At 38.1% G+C, this 20,694-nt stretch overlaps 2 protein-coding genes across 18 annotated transcripts in view; one reads left to right on the top strand and one right to left on the bottom strand.

The window, feature by feature from the left end:
- Window positions 1-20,694, bottom strand: part of CAB39L (calcium binding protein 39 like) — a 722,245-nt gene that overhangs the window by 388,750 nt on the left and 312,801 nt on the right. The window lies entirely within an intron of this gene.
- Window positions 1-20,694, top strand: part of FNDC3A (fibronectin type III domain containing 3A) — a 193,726-nt gene that overhangs the window by 128,893 nt on the left and 44,139 nt on the right. For all 16 annotated transcript variants that reach the window (XR_014819346.1, XR_014819348.1, XR_014819347.1 and 13 more), the window contains 3 exons: window positions 581-657; window positions 15,746-15,983; window positions 19,849-20,118. Coding sequence is in view for 11 of the 16 variants with exons in the window: in XM_021065328.2 (XP_020920987.1) it covers window positions 581-657; window positions 15,746-15,983; window positions 19,849-20,118 (585 nt within the window). In the remaining 5 variants the exon portion in view is untranslated. The remainder of the gene's footprint in view (window positions 1-580; window positions 658-15,745; window positions 15,984-19,848; window positions 20,119-20,694) is intronic.

Raw genomic sequence — 20,694 nt, 5'->3', positions numbered from 1 at the left:
TAACTTGTTTCTCAAACCCCCACAGACATGACTTACACGTTACACAGGAGGTTTTTAATGCTAACAAAGCAAGTTCCAAATCAACTATTCTTCCTTGACTTTTTCTTGATTTTTATTCCTTTTGTTTTTCGTACTTTTGCCTTTTGTATTTTTCATTGATTTTATGTGCAAAGGTTAGTTTGATTTTCCTCTAGGTCAGTGTTTCTTAACTTGTAAGATTATAAGAATCACTTGGGATATTTATAAAGTAAATGTGCTGATTTAAGACCCCTCTTTCCTCTGAGCATACTAAAGAAGAATTTTTAGGAGAACCTAGAAATCTCTGTGTTTTAAAAACCTCCCTAAGCGGCTGTTACGATAACCAGGGAAATTTGAGGAACACAACAATAGGTAAAGAGCAATCGGTGCACTTTACAAGATAAACTTTTCCAACAGGTGAATCATGTAAAAATTTCATGATAACACAGTCACTGTTAGTTTGAGTGTTTAGATGAAGAATTCAAAGTGTAATTCAGGTTGTTTTCAATTTTAGCTTGCTAAGTAATCCTGGGTTAATACATCATTTTTGTGGCCCATTCAGGTCCTGCTCAGGTTCCAATGATGTCCCCAAATGGTTCTGTGCCTCCTATTTACGTGCCTCCTGGATACGCCCCACAGGTATGTTGTTATTTTTCTTTTTATAACTATGTAATAGTGATTGTCTGTTTAATTCAGACAAAAAGTACCACTTAAGTGCTGAAGCTTACCCAGTATACAGTATATCTTGGTAAATCTGTTTCAGGTACTTTAGTACATTTAGTGTATTGAGAAAGGGGAAAAAATTAAATTAGCACTCATCATCATTTGGCCTTGTCTTTGAATGTTGAATTATAATAAAGAAATAATTTTGGAGTTTTATCTTCTTGAAGATGTGAATAATGTAAGTAATACCTCAAGGTTTAAAGATACCTACACTAATTCTTTTAAATTAATCATTTGCTTAAAAGTAATCCAAGGTGGTCTTCCAACTTTATTCTTACAGTGGTTCTCGAATACCCATAATTGTATGGTACTTTGTGGTCAGTAGAAGAGAATTTCGACCTGTAAACCTGCAACCCCAAGGGCTAAGGGGATCTATATTACTACACACCTGTAGCCCTTTCCTGCAAAGCAGTTGGAAAGCTCTCACTTAAAGAGTATAGCTAATTTATTTGCACAGGTAAACAGAATGAAACTGTAAGATCTGTAGGGGTTCAATATCTTCTGCTACTAAGATTCTGTTTGGTCAGCACTCATTGCTTCACAACCGTTTTGGAAATACTAACGGTTGCTAATCCTCGAACTGAATTTATACTTGAAATTTCCTTCAGGCTCTCTCTTCCTTCCTCCCTGATTATGGCAGAATACAGTGGGAAACCATGCTGGATTCACCGCCTATCCTGTGAAGTCTACCACTGTATGAATGACAGCAAAAAAAGACCACTATGCTGGGGGGAGAATGGAAGTAGTATGAGGATTAAAGTCAGAAAAGCCAGATCCATGTACTGTTTAAAACTCTACTGGCTGCATTGGCCTTGGACAGATCAGCTTGCTTGAGCCTCATTGTCTTCACTGTAAAATAAGATCGTAACATATATGAAATGACACATTTGAAAGTACTTTGTAAACTTTTCAAAAGAGAATAATCAGCTATTTCTGCTTTTGTTTAGCACACTGACTCCTTAGCCTGCATTCTGCCTTTATTATGCTACTAAATCTGTTCCCTGTTATATGCCAAACCAAAGGCCTTTTTCCCATCCTGATCCTCTTTGACCTCTAAACAATTGACCCTGCTCATGTGATTCACCCCAGATTCCCCCAGATTTCCTTGAAGTAATACTGTCCTAATCCTTTCTACTTCTCTGGTCGTTCCTTCTCCAACCTCTCTCCACTCACATACAGCTGATACCTGGTCTCTTCCTCTACCTTCCTTTACCAAACATTTTGAATGACACCACGTGCTAAACTCTATATTGGGTGCTAGTGACATAAAGATAATTAAGACAAATTCTTTCTATGCAGTTATGGGTATCTTACTGTTCTCTCAGCTAACTGTACCTTTTATTTTTGTTTTCGCTTTTTTTTGTTTTTTGTTTTTTTGCTTTTTAGGTCTTACAGGTACAACATATGGAAGTTCCCAGGCTAGGGGTGAATCAGAGCTGCAGTTGCCGGCCACAGCCACACTGGATCCGAACTGCACCTGTGACCTACACTACAGCCACAGCAATGCCAGATCTTTAACCCGGTGAGCAAGACCAGGGATCACACCCGCATCCTCGTGGATCCTAATCAGATTCATTTCCAGTGAGCCACAACAGGAACTCCCTTAATTTTGTTTTTAATGGCATATTTCTACACTTCTCATTTCACTCAGTCTAGAATTAGCTTCTAGAATCACCTTCTGGAATTAGCTTTCCTTGAACATTTTCAGGTGCCTCTACTTTTGGGTTCTCATGGCATGTTATGTCTATCCCTCTTTTAACGAATTTACCACACTGCTTAATTGATTCACTTTCCTGAGAAGATTATGTATAGTTCCTATATTTAACAGTGTTCAACAGATATGTGTTGAGTGTTCATATATATCAGGCACTTTTCTAAGTGCTTGAATAAAAAGAGGCAAAGAGCTCTGTAAACTTCTGTAGTTTATACTGTTATGGGGAAAAGCAAACAATAAACGTAATAAGTGGATAAAGTATATAATGTATTGTATACATTACATATGAGTAATATGGGGCGGAAAGAAAGGTTATAGAGCTGGTTACATTTTAAAACTAGGGTGACCAGACCAGGCCTTGTTGGAAAGGTACCTTTGAACCAAGTCTTAAAGGACAATTAGGAATGGGCCATGCATTTATTTAGGGAAAGAAGATTCAGGAACAGAAACAGCCAATGAAAATGGCCTAGGATGAAAGCATGCGTGGGAACAAGGAGGCCATCTTGTCTGGATTGAGTCCTTAAGGCAGAATAATAGTAAGTAAGAAGGTTGGAGAGATAACGGGACTAGATCACATAGGATCCTTAGCCATCTTTATTTCCTCAAAGCTGAGTGTAGGGGTTCCCGTCATGGCTCAGTTGTTAATGAATCCTACTAGGAACCATGAGGTTACGGGTTCGATCCCTGGCCTTGCTTAGTGGGTTAAGGATCCCGCGTTACCGTGAGCTGTGGTGTAGGTTACAGACGCGGCTCAGATCCCGTGTCGCTGTGGCTCTGGCGTAGGCTGACGGCCACAGCTCCTATTGGGCCCCTGGCCTGGGAACCTCCATATGCCACGGGAGTGGCCCAAGAAATGGAAAAAAAAAAAAAAAAAAAAAAAAAAAAAAAAAGCTGAGTACAGAGCCTGCCATATACTAAGGCTCAGTAAATATTAGTAAATCAAATAGTCATCTAAGTTGAGGTTCTATATCTTTAGGCCAAGGGCCACTGATCTTTCTTATTACTTTGGTTTTTCACTTCTGTTCTCATAAAGAGCCTTGAGCTGGCTTGTCCACTTAATGAAGTCTAGATTTCTTGACATATAAGGCCTTATACAGTTCTGTTCTAGTTTGTCTTTGTACCTTTCTCTTGACACATGGTCACTTGATGTTTTCCTTTCTCCATGGCTTTCTCTCTTTCTTTGCTTTTTAAGGCTGCACCCACGGCATATAGAAGTTCCCAGGCTAGGGGTCGAATCGGAGCTATAGTTGCTAGCCTACCCCACAGCCACAGCAACAAGGGATCTGAGCTGCATCTGCAACCTATATACCACAGCTCATGACAACGCCAGATCCATAACCTACTGAACAAGGGCAGGGATCGAACCCGCATCCACATGGATCCTAGTCAGGTTCATGAACTGCTGAGTCATGAAGGAAACTCCCATTTCTTCGTGGTTTTCTTAATGCTGTTTTCTGAGGAAGATTATTCATTGCCTCATTTCTGCCTTTTGAAATTCTGCTGATCCTTGAGAATCTAGGTCAAGTTCTTTGTACCATTCTTTGGCTATGTGTTACATACCACCTAGTATTATAAGTGTGTGTATATATATATTCTTTTTCATATGATATTTTAAGTTTCTTGAACATAAAGAGGTACCTTTTAATAATTATCTTTGTTATGTGGTAACTCAGATATCATAGTTGTTTCATAAATTTTGTCAAATAAGTGAATGAACTTTAACAATAATCTTACTGGAAGGATTATGTGAGGTTAATAATTAACTAACTGTTAATCAACATTAATTTAAGATTATCTCTAGGAAATATATCCTTTTCAAGCATACAGAGGTAATCCAAAGACAAAAATTTAGTTTCATTGTTCTTAAAGTACCCACTGTGTACGAACGGGTTCTAACTTTTTTTTTTTTATTACTCAAATGAATTTATCACATCTGTAGTTGTGTAATGATCATAACAATCTGATTTCACAGGATTTCCATCTCACAGCCCAAGCACATCCCCCACCCCCAAAAATGTCTCCTCCGGAGACCATAAGTTTTTCAATGTCTGTAAGTCAGCATTTGTTCTGCAAAGAAGTTCAGTCTGGAGTTCCCATCGTGGCGCAGTGGTTAACGAATCCAATTAGGAACCATGAGGTTGCGGGTTTGATCCATGGCCTTGCTCAGTGGGTCGACGATCCGGCATTGCCGTGAGCTGTGGTGTAGGTTGCAGACGCGGCTTGGATCCTGCGTTGCTGTGGCTCTGGCGTAGACCGGTGGCTACAGCTCTGATTAGACCCCTAGCCTGCAAATCTCTATATGCCGCGGGAGTGGCACTAGAAAAAGGCAAAAAGACAAAAAAAAAAAAGAAGTTCAGTCTGTCCTTTCTTCAGATTCCACATGTCCGTGAAAGCATTTGATGTTGGTGTCTCATTGTATGGCTGACTTCACACAGGTTCTAACATTTTGACATCACTGTTGCACTACATCCCCCATCGCCTGACATACATAATTTCTGATGACAGAAAACTCTAAGTTCTAGGCACAGCTAACAGCTTCATAATCCAAAACCTAGCACATAAGCAAACATATTAGCAAATATAGATGCTGCAAGTTGAACCAAATGTTAAGACACATAGATAGCTATAATACAGTGCAAGTGCAGGAACCAAGTAGCATGCACACTAAATTTATGAATAGCTATCATCTCTAGGCTCCTTTTAGACCTTTGTACACTAGTCTCCCCTCATGGCAATAGGCTTAATCATCTCCATCCCTGCCTTATATGTAGCTATTGTTTAAAGCCAGTGATACAAGTCAAGTCATGTTTTTGCTGTATTATCATGTAATTCTGTATATACTACTAGGATTCAGCAGCTGTATGTATCCTAAAAAGTTTGGTCAAGCAAGCAAGGACTGCAGAAATTAAAATCCATTGTTGGGTGCATGTAGCCCTACCACTGAGGAAGTAATAATGCTACATGCCTAAGAGCATATTGAGGCCAAAAAATGAAAAGTTCAAAATATTAGCTATATCTTAATATTAAGCTGAAGATCAAGATTTGACAAAAGTACTTATTATTATTAAAACATGAAGAAGTCATGATTTACCCAGGATAAATCAACCACATTTTTTGTTTGTTCCAAAGGCATGCCCCTGTTAAGTTTAGAAGCACTTCAAATGTGAATTCATCATTAACTCACATATATTTTAACTTCATTTTTGAGAATAACAGCTAGGGTATCATACATTAAGTAATTTAAAGATTAATTGGTTCTGTTTTCTCATTTGCAATTTGCAAAGCCCAAACTTGCCATTAAAATTGCCAGTGCATCATACTTGCTTTGCATTTTTATTCAAGAGTTCTGTAGTATAGTTTATTTTATAATATTTGTACCTTATTACTCTGATACTTAAGTATTCTACTGAGCAGTAATGAGAATAGTCAGACTTAATTTTTTAATTACATATATAACTTTTATTGTTGGATCAGGAAAATGGATCTTTATTTAAATTTCTTTAGAGTATTTATAAACATGTTTTATTAATATTTAAGGAATAATCACTTCCAAATCTTGTATAAACTTTTACAGAATTTAGAAAAATAAGGAAGTCTTCTCAGTTTTATGACTGTTATAACTTTGATACAGGAAACAAACACAGACTGTAGATGAGAAGACATTAACAGTTACCTCACTTAGGATTGTGCATCTTAAATATTTGCAAACCTACTTGAAACATGTATAAATGTTTTAAAAAATTTATTAACCATTTAACCATGACACTATATAAGATACTCTTATAGTTGCTGTGGCTCTGGCGTAGGCTGGCAGCTGCACCTCCGATTAGACCCCTAGCCTGGGAACCTCCCATAGGCTGCGGGAGCAGCCCAAGAAATGGCAAAAAGACGAAAAAAAAGATACTCTCCAATATGATAGAGAAACCTAAAGCTAATTAAAATGATATGCATAGAGCAAAATGAAATTGTTCACCAGAAGCTTAAATATAAGAGTATTAATTTTGCAAAAATACCAGTGAGAAATACGTCTAGTGATAAAGAATAAATATCGCTGTATATTTTAAACTATTTTTCTGATCATTATTATATACAAAATTGGAAAATATGTAAAAGGCAAGGGAACAAATTGCATTGAATGTTACAGAGATACTCTCAGTAAACATGTAGTATTTTTTTCTTTAGCCTTTTTTCTAATTACAAAATTATAAACATAGTTTTAAATATAACCTGAATAAACTTTGTTATTGCAGTTTAACAAATAAGAAAAAGAGTTTTGTGAGAGATTGACATACTGCATAGAGGCAAAAATATGTGCCAGCTAAACTGAGATATCAAATGGAGAAATAAACAGAAACTTTACATGTAAAACTCAAAACACAAGGCAAATGACACAAAGCAAAAGGTGACAGGTGTAAATGGAATTTATTTCCTGACAAATAATAATAATAGTGCCTAAGGATATTATAGCACAGAATAACTCTTGATATTTTAGTGATGATGTTAATTACCAAGAAAATATTATCGACTGTGTGAATGGGATGACTGAAAGGTAGTTCCCTCCTTCTGCCTTACTTGCAATGGCTTCCTTGTTTTGTTTTTTATTTATTTTTTTCCCACTGTACAGCAAGGGGATCAAGTTATCCTTACATGTATACATTTTTTTTCTCCCACCCTTTGTTCTGATGCAATATGAGTATCTAGACATAGTTCTCAATGCTAAGCTTCCTTGTTTTGTATGGAATGTGGGTTGTTTTGGTGATGAGAGGGTACCTAACGGGGAGGGGATTGTAGATCTCATAATGTAGGGACAACTTCATGAAAAGTTTCAGATTACGCCTTTGAGCTAGGCCTGGTTATTTCTTTGTGCCTTTATTTCAGCACGCAGCAATGACGTCAGTAAAATTTTCAGAGATTTCACAGACCAGTCTGATCTCAGTCTTCTCTGTCTCTCCTAGAGAGAACAGCCAAAAAAGATGGGCAGCAGTGTAAGACACTGCAAGGTAGAGGAACTTAAGAGATTTAGCTGAGGATCAAGAGTCACAATAAGAGCTGGAGAGAAAGGTTTAGTTGCTTACTGACATTGTTGTATGTATTTGATTAGATATGTAAAATAAATATCTGTTAGATGAATGGCCAGGAATATCTATATTATTGTCTAATAGCTTAAAGTTGAAGTAGTTCAGGGTTCAGGGTAAGGCAGTAGAAGTAGGTTGGTAAAAGTAGGTGGGAAGCAAAGGTTGTAGGAACTGAAGAAGTCAAAAAAACCCTAGTAGTTCAGTGTTGTTAAGAGGGAGGAAGGAAATGGGGCATTCTAACAGAACAATAGAATTTATTTCTGGTCACATCATTCACTGAACAAATATTTTTTTGAGCATCCGTCATATGCTAGGCGTACTGGGGAGAAAACAGTATACAGAATAGATTTATCATGGAGTGTATATTCTGGTGCGCAGTATAAAATATCAGACAGCAAATGCAGCCTCCTTTCTCTGCAGCCACTCTCAGTTATATCTGTACTCAATAAGGAATAGAAGATGGGGCTTTGTCTAATTAGAAATTGTGTGGCATATGGGGTTAGGTGGTCTAACTAACCACTTAGTTAGATGGTTCCGTTTAATTTTTTCTCATTGTCTTTAATTTTTATAAACATAAACTAATTTGGTTTATATTTATCTTTTTTTTCTTTTTACAACTTTTTGATTTTGTTTTAATCGTCACCTTTGGTATCCCCTCTTGCTGTAAGATTCAGTGTTTTGGCTATTTCTCGGCAGCTGGAGACATAGCAGATAGTTTTGAGGTCTCTGGCTTCACTCTGAAGTTACTGGCTGCTCACATGGTTACATGTAGTGATGGAGTTCCCCTGCTGTCTTGGTCCTGGTCTGGCTCTCTCTTTTTCTTTTTATAATCTGCATTTTAGGGTTGTTGTTGTTGTTGTTTTTAATTGTGGAAAAATACACATTGAAAATTTACCATTTTAACTTTTAAATGTACAGTTCAGTGGCAATAAGTACATTGACACTGTTGCACTGCCATACATTCACAGAACTCTTTTCATCTTGCACAATTGAACCCTGTACCTTGTCAACCTTAAAAATGAAAAAAATAGTTATTTTACCAGAAAAATGCTATCCAGGAATAGCAGATGAATTGCAGTTCCAGGCATGCAAACTACAGCAACCACAGGTAGGTTCTCAAAGGAAATAAAAGGATCATTCTTTTATAGAGAAAAGGGGGATGGGGTTGGAGTTGGGAAAGGGTGGTTTTTGAGCAAAGTCCGTTGGAAGAGAGTTCAGGGTTATGGCTGCTTCTTTTTAGGCTAGTTGTGGTGATTTCTCATTGGATGGGCTGTTGCTAGGCGAGGAGAAAAATCTTCTCCACCTGGTAAGGTAGGTAAAGGACACTTCTTAGCTTTGGGGAATGTAAGATGTGCTTCTTGCTAGTGTCCACAATGGCTAGCAAGCCATAGCATGTGAGTGCTCCCCCTTCAGGGCTTCTTGACTCTATTTTAAATTAGATTTCTTTTATTAATTTTCACAACCTATTATTAAACAGTAACTCCCTCAGCTTATTTTTATATTTGAAATGTTCTTTCGGAAAAGTGGTTTTTATTCTGTTAGTAATTTAGCTATTTCTTTTTTAACCAGTGATGATCTCACTTGTGTTTGTGAAATTTAAAAAGGCACTAGAAGGCAGGTTTTTATGGATTCTCTGCCCACAAAGTAAGATAGAATTAAAGCAGATTACCTGAGTTCAATTACTAGTGCCTCCACTTACTACTTATATGACCTAGAAGTTATTTAACATCTCTATGCCTCAGTTTCCCCATCTAAAAAAATGGAGCTAATTGGAGTTCCCATCATGGCGCAGTGGTTAACGAATCTGACTAGGAACCGTGAGGTTGCAGATTCGATCCCTGGCCTTGCTCAGTGGGTTAAGGATCCGGCATTGCCATGAGCTGTGATGTAGGTTGCAGACGTGGCTCAGATCTGGCGTTGCTGTGGCTCTGGCCTAGGCTGGCGGCTATAGCTCCGATTAGACCCCTAGCCTGGGAACCTCCATATGCCACGGGAGTGGCCCTAGAAAAGGCAAAAAAGACAAAAAAAAAAAAAAATGGAGCTAATAATACTACCTATTTGTAGCATTGTTTCTCCCTTGAGAAACTTAAAGTAATAGGAGTAAGATAAATGCATTTGGAAAATTAACAAATAAAATCCAGTGTTAGGGATACAAAGCAAGTAATAGAGGATAAATGTGGTAGAATTGACAGAGATCACTGTGATTGTGGTGTCCAGGAAAGTGCTCACAGAGAGCAATTAAGAGAAACCCTCCACAGACTCCTAGGCTCACATCTTTTCCAGCATCTTGAGTTACATGTTCTACCTTCTACCTTCTCAGCTCATCATTCAGATTTCTTTTTCATCTAGAACAAAGACAAACTTTCTTGCTCCTATCTAGATCATGTGCCCTCACTGGGGTCCTGACTCTCATCTCTTTTGCCTGAGTAAGGACATTACTCTAGCATTTTTCTTCTCTCTCCTACTTCATCAGTTTCTTACTCTCTGATGGATCATGTTCATTGGTTTATCAGCATGTTGTAATCACTCACTAAAAATGACAAATTTTTTAAATTTCTTAATTCCACTACTGTTAGCCACCACCCTATTCCTGTACTCCCCTCTGCAGGAAAACTCCAAAATTGTGCTATTAGCTCTCTAATTTTCCTCCCTTCTTCTCTCCTAAATCCACTCTCTTAAATCCAGGCTTTGCCCCTATAATTACACTAGGGGCAAAGTGTAAAACTGCTCTTATTGAGGTCCCAGTGACTTCTACGTTGCTGTATCCAGTGGTCAGTCCTTAGTCTTCATCTTATTTACCTGTCAGCAGCATTTAACAAAGTTGATCCTTCCTTAAAACAAACAAACAAAAAAGGAGTTCCCACTGTGGTGCAATGGGTTAAGGATCCAGCAATGCCACAGCTGTGGTATAGCCTGCAGTAGCTCAGATTCAATCCCTGACCCTGGAACTTACATATGCCATGCGTACAGCCAAAAAAAAAAAAAAATTGATCCTTCCTCCCTGATACACTTAGCCACACTATGTATTATAGACTTACCAAACTCAAATGTGTACAACTTAAACTCCAAGTCTACCCTCCACCCCAAATAACTTGTCCTAACCTACAGCTTTCCCTTTTACTATTAATGAAGTACCTTCCTTCCTCAGCGTCTTTTTTACACTTTTCTGGTGGAACTATTAGCTAATCTTGTTGTTCTACCTTTAAAGACACCCGTTCAATCCCTGGCCTCGTTCAGTGGGTCAGGGGAGAGCTGTGGTGTAGGTCGCAGATGCAGCTCAGATCTGGCGTTGCTGTGGCTGTGATAGAGGCTGGCAGCCGTAGCGCCGATTCAGCCCCTAGCCTGGGAACTTCCATATGCTATGGTTTGTGGCCCTAAAAAGCAAAAAGTTTTTTTAAAAAGAATTTTTTTTTAATGTAGAATATGGACCCACTTACCACTGCTATCACCATGAGGGAAGCCACCACCATCTCTTGCCTAGATCTCTGCAGTAACTTCCTAAACAGCTTCCCTGTCTTTGCACTTGCCTACAGAGCCAGAGTAATCCTGTTAAATGGAAGGGTGTATCAGGATTTCTCAACCTCGGCACTAGAGACATTTTAGGCCCAATCATTTTTTGTTTTAGGGGGTTGTTGTCTGTGTTATAGGGTATTTAGCAGCATCCCTGACCTCTACTCACTAAATGCTAGTAGTACTCCAACTCCAGGTCTTACAACCAGTGCTGTCCAATGTACTTTAGGAGGATGGCAGGAGAGGATCACCCCTGGATGAGAACCACTGGTTTGTGTTACTTTTTCTGCCTAAAACTCTGTGGTGGTTCCCCATTTCACTGAGTAAATGCAAGTCCTTAATGGTCTGTACTGCCTTTCCTGACCTGGCCACCTCCCCTTCCATTTTGTATCTCTTTGACCTCACCTGCTTCTGTACTTGCTCATCCTTTATGCTGATCCAGTCACACTGGCTTCCTTCTAGCCAATTCTAGAGGCTTCGTTCTAACTCTTCCTTCTATCCAGAACACTTTCCTATTTTTTCATGGGTAATCCCTCAGTTCCTTCAAGTCTCTGCTCAAATTTCATTTTGCCAAGAAAGTTTATCCTGATGACTCTTATGCTACATCCTGTCACCCTCCCACAATACTTCTAATCCCCCTTACCTGGTTTATCCCCCCCCCCCCCGCATAGTATTTATCACTGTGCAACATGCTAAATAATCTACTTTTGTTATTTTATGTTTGTCTGCCCCAGTTATTGTGTGTGTCTGCGCAAATACATCACTGTTTTTTCCTCTTCTAAATTACCAGTGTCTTTGTTTTGTTCAAAAACAAACAAACAAAAAATGTTTTAATGAATGGAGGAGAGTAGAGCTCTATTTAGAAGAATAGATGTGGGGAGTTCCCGTCGTGGCGCAGTGGTTAATGAATCCGACTAGGAACCATGAGGTTGCGGGTTCGGTCCCTGCCCTTGCTCAGTGGGTTAACGATCCGGCGTTGCCGTGAGCTGTGGTGTAGGTTGCAGACGCGGCTCGGATCCCGCGTTGCTGTGGCTCTGGCGTAGGCCGGTGGCTACAGCTCCGATTGGACCCCTAGCCTGGGAACCTCCATATGCCGCGGGAGCGGCCCAAGAAATAGCAACAACAACAACAACAACAAAAGACAAAAAAAAAAAAAAAAAAAAAAAAAAAAAGAATAGATGTGATTCGCATCGTTATAAATTAAGAGGAAGCAAAGAGAGAAAATGGCATAAACAAAAGTACAAGATAAAAAATGTATAGTTAAGTCTGAAGATAGTTTTTTTAGTATACCAGCCTAGCTGGAATTAAAGGTTCAGGATTTGGTTTGGAAGAAAACTATAAAGATAGGTTGAGGAGTCCCTGTTGTGGCTCAGTGAGTTAAGAACCCTCCGACTAGTATCCATGAGGATTAGGGTTTGATCCCTGGGCTCATTCAGTGGGTTAAGGGTCTGGCATTGCCACAAGCTGTAGTGTAGGTCACAGATGTGCTTAGAATCTGGCATTGCTATGGCTGTGACATAGGCCAGCAGCTACGGCTCTCATTCATCCCCTAGCCTGGGAACCTCCATATGCTGTAGGTGAGGCCTTTAGATAGGTTGGAACCACATGGTATGAGGGTGAAGAGTATGGGCTATATAATCCTATCAGAAATGGGGGTTCATTTGGGATTTGTGAGTCAGAGAGTTGATAAAAGTGAAAGTCATATGTTCTGACACACACTGGTTTGGCTCACTCAAAATCCGTTCCAAACTCCTTCTAATGTCCTTTTCCCATAGGCAAGAGGCTAAAAAGCTATAAATAGTTTCCAGATTATCTTCAGCTAGGATTCCAGATATGATTTAATTTTCACCAATCATTTACACTTGTCTGAGGCTCGAATCAAGAACTGAGTTAAATAAGGAGAGAGGTGGGATATGAGGCATCCATTTTGCTGGAAGCAAAACTTTATAGTCCTAGAGCCAGTGTATAAAAGCAGCGATTCATTTGCTCTTCTGGTCCCAGATTAGAAGTAATTCATCTCACACTCCAACAGGTAAGTTAGTTTAATAAGCTGTTTAGTAGAAACTACATTCTTTCTTTTTTTTTTTTTTTTTTTTTTTTTTTTGTCTTTTTTTTTGCTATTTCTTGGGCCGCTCCCGCGGCATATGGAGGTTCCCAGGCTAGGGGTCTAATCGGAGCTGTAGCTACTGGCCTACGCCAGAGCCACAGAAACGTGGGATCCGAGCCGCGTCTGCAACCTACACCACAGCTCACGCCAACGCCGGATCCTTAACCCACTGAGCAAGGCCAGGGACCGAACCCGCAACCTCATGGTTCCTAGTCAGATTCGTTAACCACTGCGCCACGACGGGAACTCCTAGAAACTACATTCTTTCTAAAGCAGTAATTTGTTTGTAATTTGGGCTTCTCTATACCCAAATAAGTGTGTTTTCTAATATTGCTACCAAGCACATATGCTTACATACAAGATTTGCTATTCTTTTAAATGTGTCCTTCCTAAAACCAGGATTTGCCTTAAAGTTAGCACTTCACATTTTAGTCATTTTCTGTTTCCATATAAAAAGCATCATTAGCCATTTGTTAACACCTCAGTAGTAATCATTTAAGTCTAAAATGGTAAGGACCCTGGGACTTCCCGTGTGGCTCACAGCATAACTCTTTTCTGTCTTTTTGCCTTTTCTAGGGCCACTCCCGCGGCATATGTAGGTTCCCAGGCTAGGGGTCCAATCGGAGCCATAGCCAACCGGCCTCCACCAGAACCACAGCAACGCGGGATCCAAGCCGCGTCTGCAACCTACACCACAGCTCAGGGCAACATTGGATCCTTAACCCACTGAGCAAGGCCAGGAATCGAACCCGCAACCTCATGGTTCCTAGTCAGATTCGTTAACCACTGCGCTGCGATGGGAGCTCCCTCACAACATAACTCTTCGGTGTTGCTTCTACAGTGGCTGTGTCTTGACCCCTGGTTTGGGAGCTTCCACATGCTGCAGGTGCGGCCACTCAGAGAAATAAAAAAGAAAAAAAATTTTTTAAAAAAGCGGGGCGTTCCCTTTGTGGCTCAGTGGTTAACAAATCCAACTAGGAACCATGAGGATGTGGGTTTAATCCATGGCCTCGCTCAGTGGGTTAAGGATCCAATGTTGCCCTGAGCTGTGGTATAGGTCTCAGGCACAGCTGGGATCCTGCATTGCTGTGGCTGTGCTGTAGGCTGGCAGCTGTAGCTCCAATTAGACCCCTTGCCTGGGAACTTCCACATGCAGCAGGTACGGCTCTAAAAAATTAAAGGTTAAGGGCCCTGTTTTAGTAAAAGGATTTCTAATTTTGAAATAAAATCTTATATTTTTTAGACCTTCCTATATACCCTTGTTGTTCCAGTGAGGTTCAAAGGGAGTAAAACTATCATTTTAAAACTTCCTTCACAGTGTGACCCCTGTTCTAAAAATGTGTAGGAGTTCCTGCTGTAATGCAGTGCATTAAGAATCTAGCATTGCCGCAGCCATGGCATAGGTTGCAGTTGCAGCTCAGGTACCATCCCTGGCCTGGGAACTTCATATGCCTCGGATGCAACCAAAAAACAAACCAAAAAGAAGTATAATTTCTAAGACTTAGGACCACAGATATTTTTCTTAACTGAGAGTTAATATATTTGATTTTTGCCTCCTTAAAACAATCTTCAACTGTTAAAATTGTCCATATCTGGAAAAGGAAAGTAATTCCTGACCCTACTATGTACAAACCAAAAGTTCCCTTGAGACTCCCTTCATTTTTGCTGTATCACTAGATGCATGTAACACCTAAGATAAATGCCAACTATTTCAGAGCTCATTGTTTATATTATTTAGGTAGTCTTATCAGTTAATATTTATATTGCATTGTATGATTAAAAACTGCTTCATCAGTTTGGAGATACCCTAGAAATCTATACATAGAACTTCCATATGACCCCGCAATCCCACTCTTGGGCATCTATCCGGACAAAACTCTACTTAGAAGAGGCACGTGCACCCGCATGTTCATTGCAGCACTATTCACAATAGCCAGGACATGGAAACAATCCAAATGTCCATCGACAGATGATTGGATTCGGAAGATGTGGTATATATACACAATGGAATACTACTCAGCCATAAAAAAGAATGACATCATGCCATTTGCAGCAACATGGATGGAACTAGAGAATCTCATCCTAAGTGAAATGAGCCAGAAAGACAAAGACAAATACCATATGATATCACTTATAACTGGAATCTAATATCCAGCACAAATGAACATCTCCTCGGAAAAGAAAATCATGGACTTGGAGAAGAGACTTGTGGCTGCCTGATGGGAGGGGGAGGGAGTGGGAGGGATCGGGAGCTTGGGCTTATCAGACACAACTTAGAATGGATTTACAAGGAGATCCTGCTGAATAGCATTGAGAACTATGTCTAGATACTCAGGTTGCAACAGAAGAAAGGGTGGGGGAAAAAATGTAATTCTAATGTATACATGTAAGGATAACTTGATCCCCTTGCTGTACAGTGGGAAAATTTTAAAAATTATTAAAAAAAAAAACTGCTTCATGTTTTCAGTGCTAATTCACACATGTAATGCATTTAATAAAATTTTTCCTGTCAGTTCTGTAAAATGTTTTAACTTCTAATAGTGTAAAAATTGATTATATTCTACAGAAGAAACTTTTAATCTGTTTTTCATTTTGTAGGTTATTGAAGACAATGGTGTTAGAAGAGTTGTTGTGGTTCCTCAGGCACCAGAGTTTCATCCTGGTGGTCATACAGTCATCCACCGTTCTCCACATCCTCCTCTGCCTGGTTTCATTCCTGTCCCGACCATGATGCCCCCTCCACCACGCCATATGTACTCACCAGTAACCGGAGCTGGAGACATGGCAACACAGTATATGCCACAGTATCAGTCTTCCCAAGTATATGGAGATGTAGGTAAGACATCTAAAAATATTCCTGTTTGATGGAGTTGGCTATTCTTTGCTTAAATATAATAGATGCTATTATCATGTTATATAAAAGAAACAAAAAATGGTAACAATATCACAGTCTGTTACACTATCACAATTTCTGTTACTCGTATGCTATGTTAAATGTTTCATCCTCGTGATCACCCTTCAAAGCAGATAAACAGAAAACCAAAGAGATGAAGTAACTTATAAGTGGTATTTAGTGGGGACACATTCCAACAAGAGATCTTTTCCTCTGTCCTGCTGCTGTCTCAGCTCTGAGGAAATATTTTGGCCCGGAATAATCGTGCTGCTGTTGAATCCTGAGGGCTCTGATGCCAGTAACTAAAGTTGCTATGAGAGATTGGAAAAAAAGAGTAAGACATAACCCTTGCCCTCAGGGAGTTAATAAATTGTTGGGAAAAATAGGCAACTACATACACACAAAATAATCATTTTATTCTTTCCTCTGACTTTAAATACCACCTATATACTGACAGTTCTCAAATTTGTTATCTTGGGAGTTCGCATTGTGGCTCAGCGGAAATGAATCCGACTAGTATCCTGGATGACAAGGGATCAGTTCTCACTCAGTGGGTCAGGGATCCACCGTTGCCGTGAGCTGCATTGTAGGTCACAGACACGGCTTGGATCTTGTGTGCCTGTCTCTAGCAATGAAATGTGTTTTTTCTCCCCAGATCTTAGTACAATTTGATTTTTTTTGTGTGTTTATTTATATGTCTTTTGCCCTTATTTGACTCTAACCTCCCCTGAGAACTGAATCTGTTTTATTCTCACTATTTTCCTGGCACTTAATCAGTACCTATCATTTATCTTTAGTAAATCTCTAGAAGAAATAACTCTAAATACAAAATTAAAATTATGTGTCACAGCCTGTATGCAATAGATATATATGTCATATATTTTTTTCAAACTTTTTCTGTTGCCCAAGGAATACGTTATTAATTCTGCAGGTCTGAGTGTGGTTTGGTTTTCTGCATTTCTGAGAGATTCCCAGGTAAGGGTCATACAGTGAGCCAGTAGACATACTTGTAGCAAGAGTTTGTACTCAAATCAGCCTATTCCATTTTATAACTACTAATTATGATTTTGTTTTTAAAAATGTGTTTGAGAAAATTGTAAGAAAAGGCTAAATATTACAATTGCTACTATTTTGCATTTTTAAAACCTGTTGTTACTCACAGGGAATAAGCATTAAAATAATGAATATGATTCAGTGATGCAAAGGAAAGTGAAGCATGTAAATCTACAAAGAACATGAATCTAAAAACTAGATACCCAACAGTGGAAGACAAGAGTCGTACTATATTTGAAGTTTTAAACCAAAGAACTTACCACTGGATCGTAATAAGTTACAGTAATTTTATAATCAGTAGCTGCCTCCATTACCCCTTTTCTATGTATATTTTGTTTGGGTTGCCAATGTGGAACCTAATCCAATATTTCACTCTCAACAGCTACAGTTATTAAGGCTTAACTTTGCTAGACACTATGCTCATACATGTATTATCTCACTTATTCCTCAGTAAAATCCTACAAAATACAGATGAAGAAACTGAGGGTCAGGAATGTTAAATAATTTCTGCAAATCACCACTTAGTTCATTGCCAAGGATTTTAACCCTCTCAGTCTGTTTGATACTAAATTTCCTGATCTTTTTTAGTGCAACATATGTTTTTATTTTCCCCCCATGGTTAATTTATCATCCTATTTCAGTCATAAATGAAATATAAAAATATTTGGATAACTACATTTTAAAAGTGTATGCTGATTAATTACAGTTCCTATGTTTTTTATTGAGATAATTCACATAACAGAATGTACCATTTTAAAGTGTACAGGTCAGATTTTTTAGTGCATTTCCTGGATACTACATTCCCTTACTGCTATCTAATTCCAGAACATTTCTGTCATCCCAAAAACAAACTCTGTGTCTATTAAAAGTCGGTCCCAATTCTGTCTTTTCCCCCATCTCCTAATCTACTTTGTATCTCTGTGGATTTGTCTACTCTAGACATGTCATGTAAATGTTCATATAATATATGGCCTTTGTATCTAGCATTTTTCACTTAGCATATTATTTTCATGGTTTACTTCAAGCTTGTAGCATAATCAGTGCTCCATTCCTTTTTATGGCTGAAAAATATTCCATTATGTGGATGTAATTTTGTTTATCCATTCATTAGTTGATAGACATTTAGGTAGGTTGTTTCTACTTTTTATCTGTTAGGAATAACGATGCTGTGACACTTGTGTACAAGTTTTTGTGTGGATGTAGGGTTTCATTTTCCCTGAGTATATAGCTAAGAGTGGAATTACCAATTCATGATAACTCTCTGTTTAACTTTTTCAGGAACTGCAAAATTGTTTTCCATAATGACTGTACTATTTTAAATTTTTATCAGCAATATACAAGAGTTCTAATTTTTCCCTATCCTTGCCAAAGCTTGTTATTGTCTGTCTTTTGATTCTAACCATTCCAGTGAGCATGAAGTATTATCTCATTATAGTTTTGATATGCTTGCACTAGCAAGCATCTTTTGAGCATCTTTTCATTTGCTTATTGGCAGTTTTTTGGGTTTTTTTTTTTTTTTTTTTTTTCTTTTTACGACCACACCTCTGGCATATGGAAATTCCCCTGCCAGGAGTCACATTGGAGCGGCAGCTGTGGCCTTTGCCACAGCCACAGCAACTTGGGATCTGAGCTGCATCTGTGACCTACGCCAGATCCTTAACCCAGTGAGCAAGGCCGGGATCAAACCCACATCCTCATGGGTTCTAGTTGGGTTCTTAACCCACCGAGCCACAAAAGGAACTCCGTACTTCCTTGACGGTACCTTTTGATGCAGAAAAGTTTTGAATTTTGATGAAATCCACCTTATATTTTCTTTGATTGCCTATGCTTTTGGTGTTATGTCTAAAACTATTATCTAATCCAAAGTCATGCAGATTTCTATAAGTTTTATGGTTTTAGCTCCTTCATTTAGGTCATTGATTCATTTTGATTTAATTCTTACGTATAATGTGAGGTAAGGCTCTAAACTCACTCTTTTAATATTTTAATATTGTACATATCCTTATAATACTCAAGAATATTATACTAATTTTCTTAAAGCACTAATTTAAATTTTTTATTGAGATTTTGAATTTTTTCTTTTAAAAAATATTTTCCTCACTACAGACTTTAAATTTAAAATGAAAATAAACTCTGAGGACAATTTATTTAATAATATTTATGAATGTATTGATCTTAGATTGCTGTGTGATTTTTATTAGTGTGAATTCATTCTTCTGAGTCACAGTCTTGAGTTTACAATATCTGAAGATGTGTAATAATTTGTACATAGATTCTGTTACTAGAAATAGTCCCACACATTTATTTTTGCTGACTCTTTAAACCTTTTTTTTTTTTTAGCAATGATTTGCTTTTTGAATTATAAGGGAATTTAGATAGGTGATGTTTACTATTTTTTACGTTTGAAGTTGAAAAAGAATAAAAGAAAGAACTATGCACAACTCAGTTCAGATCTCATTCCCCACCCGTAACAGTCATAACATGCCACCAGGCTGCTGCTAGGGAGATTATTAGTGCTGAGAAAAGATGAAGGAAAGAAACATCTGTAAGATTATAATTATAATTCAGTTACAAAGCTTGGTTCTCTCAGTTGGTGAAGACGCAGAAATAGCTTTGTTGTGTAAAATTATTCTTCGAAGTATTTTATAAGTTTTATATAATATAATGATAGATTTATTTCCTTTGCTTTTCTCATGCCATAAATGTGTTTGAAGAAAGTGACCTTTTAAAATGTTTCTTATTTTTTATTTCCTAGATGCTCATTCTACACATGGAAGGTCCAACTTTAGAGATGAAAGATCTAGTAAAACATATGAACGTTTGCAGAAAAAATTAAAAGATCGCCAAGGGACACAGAAAGATAAAATGAGCAGTCCACCATCATCACCCCAGAAATGCCCTTCTCCCGTAAATGAACATAATGGACTTATAAAAGGGCAGAATGCTAGTGGTGTGAACACAGGATCAGCAAAGAACAAGTCAGGAAAAGGGAAAGGTGTTGCACAAATTGATACAGAAATAGAAGGTAACTTTTTAAAATAAAATTTATTCCAATTGTACTTTTCATCATCATTTAACCTACAAAAAATGTATTCTAACGTTTTAGACATTTCATCATGCTTCACATAAAATGTATATTAATGGCCTAATACTTCCTAAATGTGAGGGGAAAGTTTTAGAACCTAAATTGTTACTAGGATACTTCTTTTATGTTTTGGGAAAGCTCAATTAATAAATTCACCTATATCGTAAATTTACTAACCAAGAGAAATTTCTGTTTAATAGGAAGACTCAGAGTTCATCCAGATCCCTTTTCTTCTCTTTCTGGATCTAAACCCTTTTCTTCTCTTTCTGGACCTAAATAAGGCTATGCTGGTTTTTTAATAAAAACTCTTTATTTCTCTCAACTCCTTTATATCCAAGTCCCTGATAGCAACTGATTATGTCATTCACCAATCTATTTATAATACTCTAAAGTTAGGATAGAGTATTGTCCATTCCTTTCTTCAAAAGTTCTTTTTGTTTTAAAACCCCATGTTTCCCTTGAATCCTTCCCTTAATCTGTGTCTTTGACCACATGTACTCTGAGCACTGTTTCCTT

The sequence above is a fragment of the Sus scrofa genome, chromosome 11, assembly GCF_054392235.1.
Source record: "Sus scrofa isolate SSC_HxYL_T2T_F1_AM1 chromosome 11, Sscrofa_HxYL_maternal_Yorkshire_Landrace_v2.0, whole genome shotgun sequence".
In the NCBI taxonomy this organism is placed as follows: Eukaryota; Metazoa; Chordata; class Mammalia; order Artiodactyla; family Suidae; genus Sus; species Sus scrofa.
The sequence above is the reverse complement of the archived record's forward strand: the minus strand, read 5'-3'. Positions and strand labels throughout refer to the sequence as shown.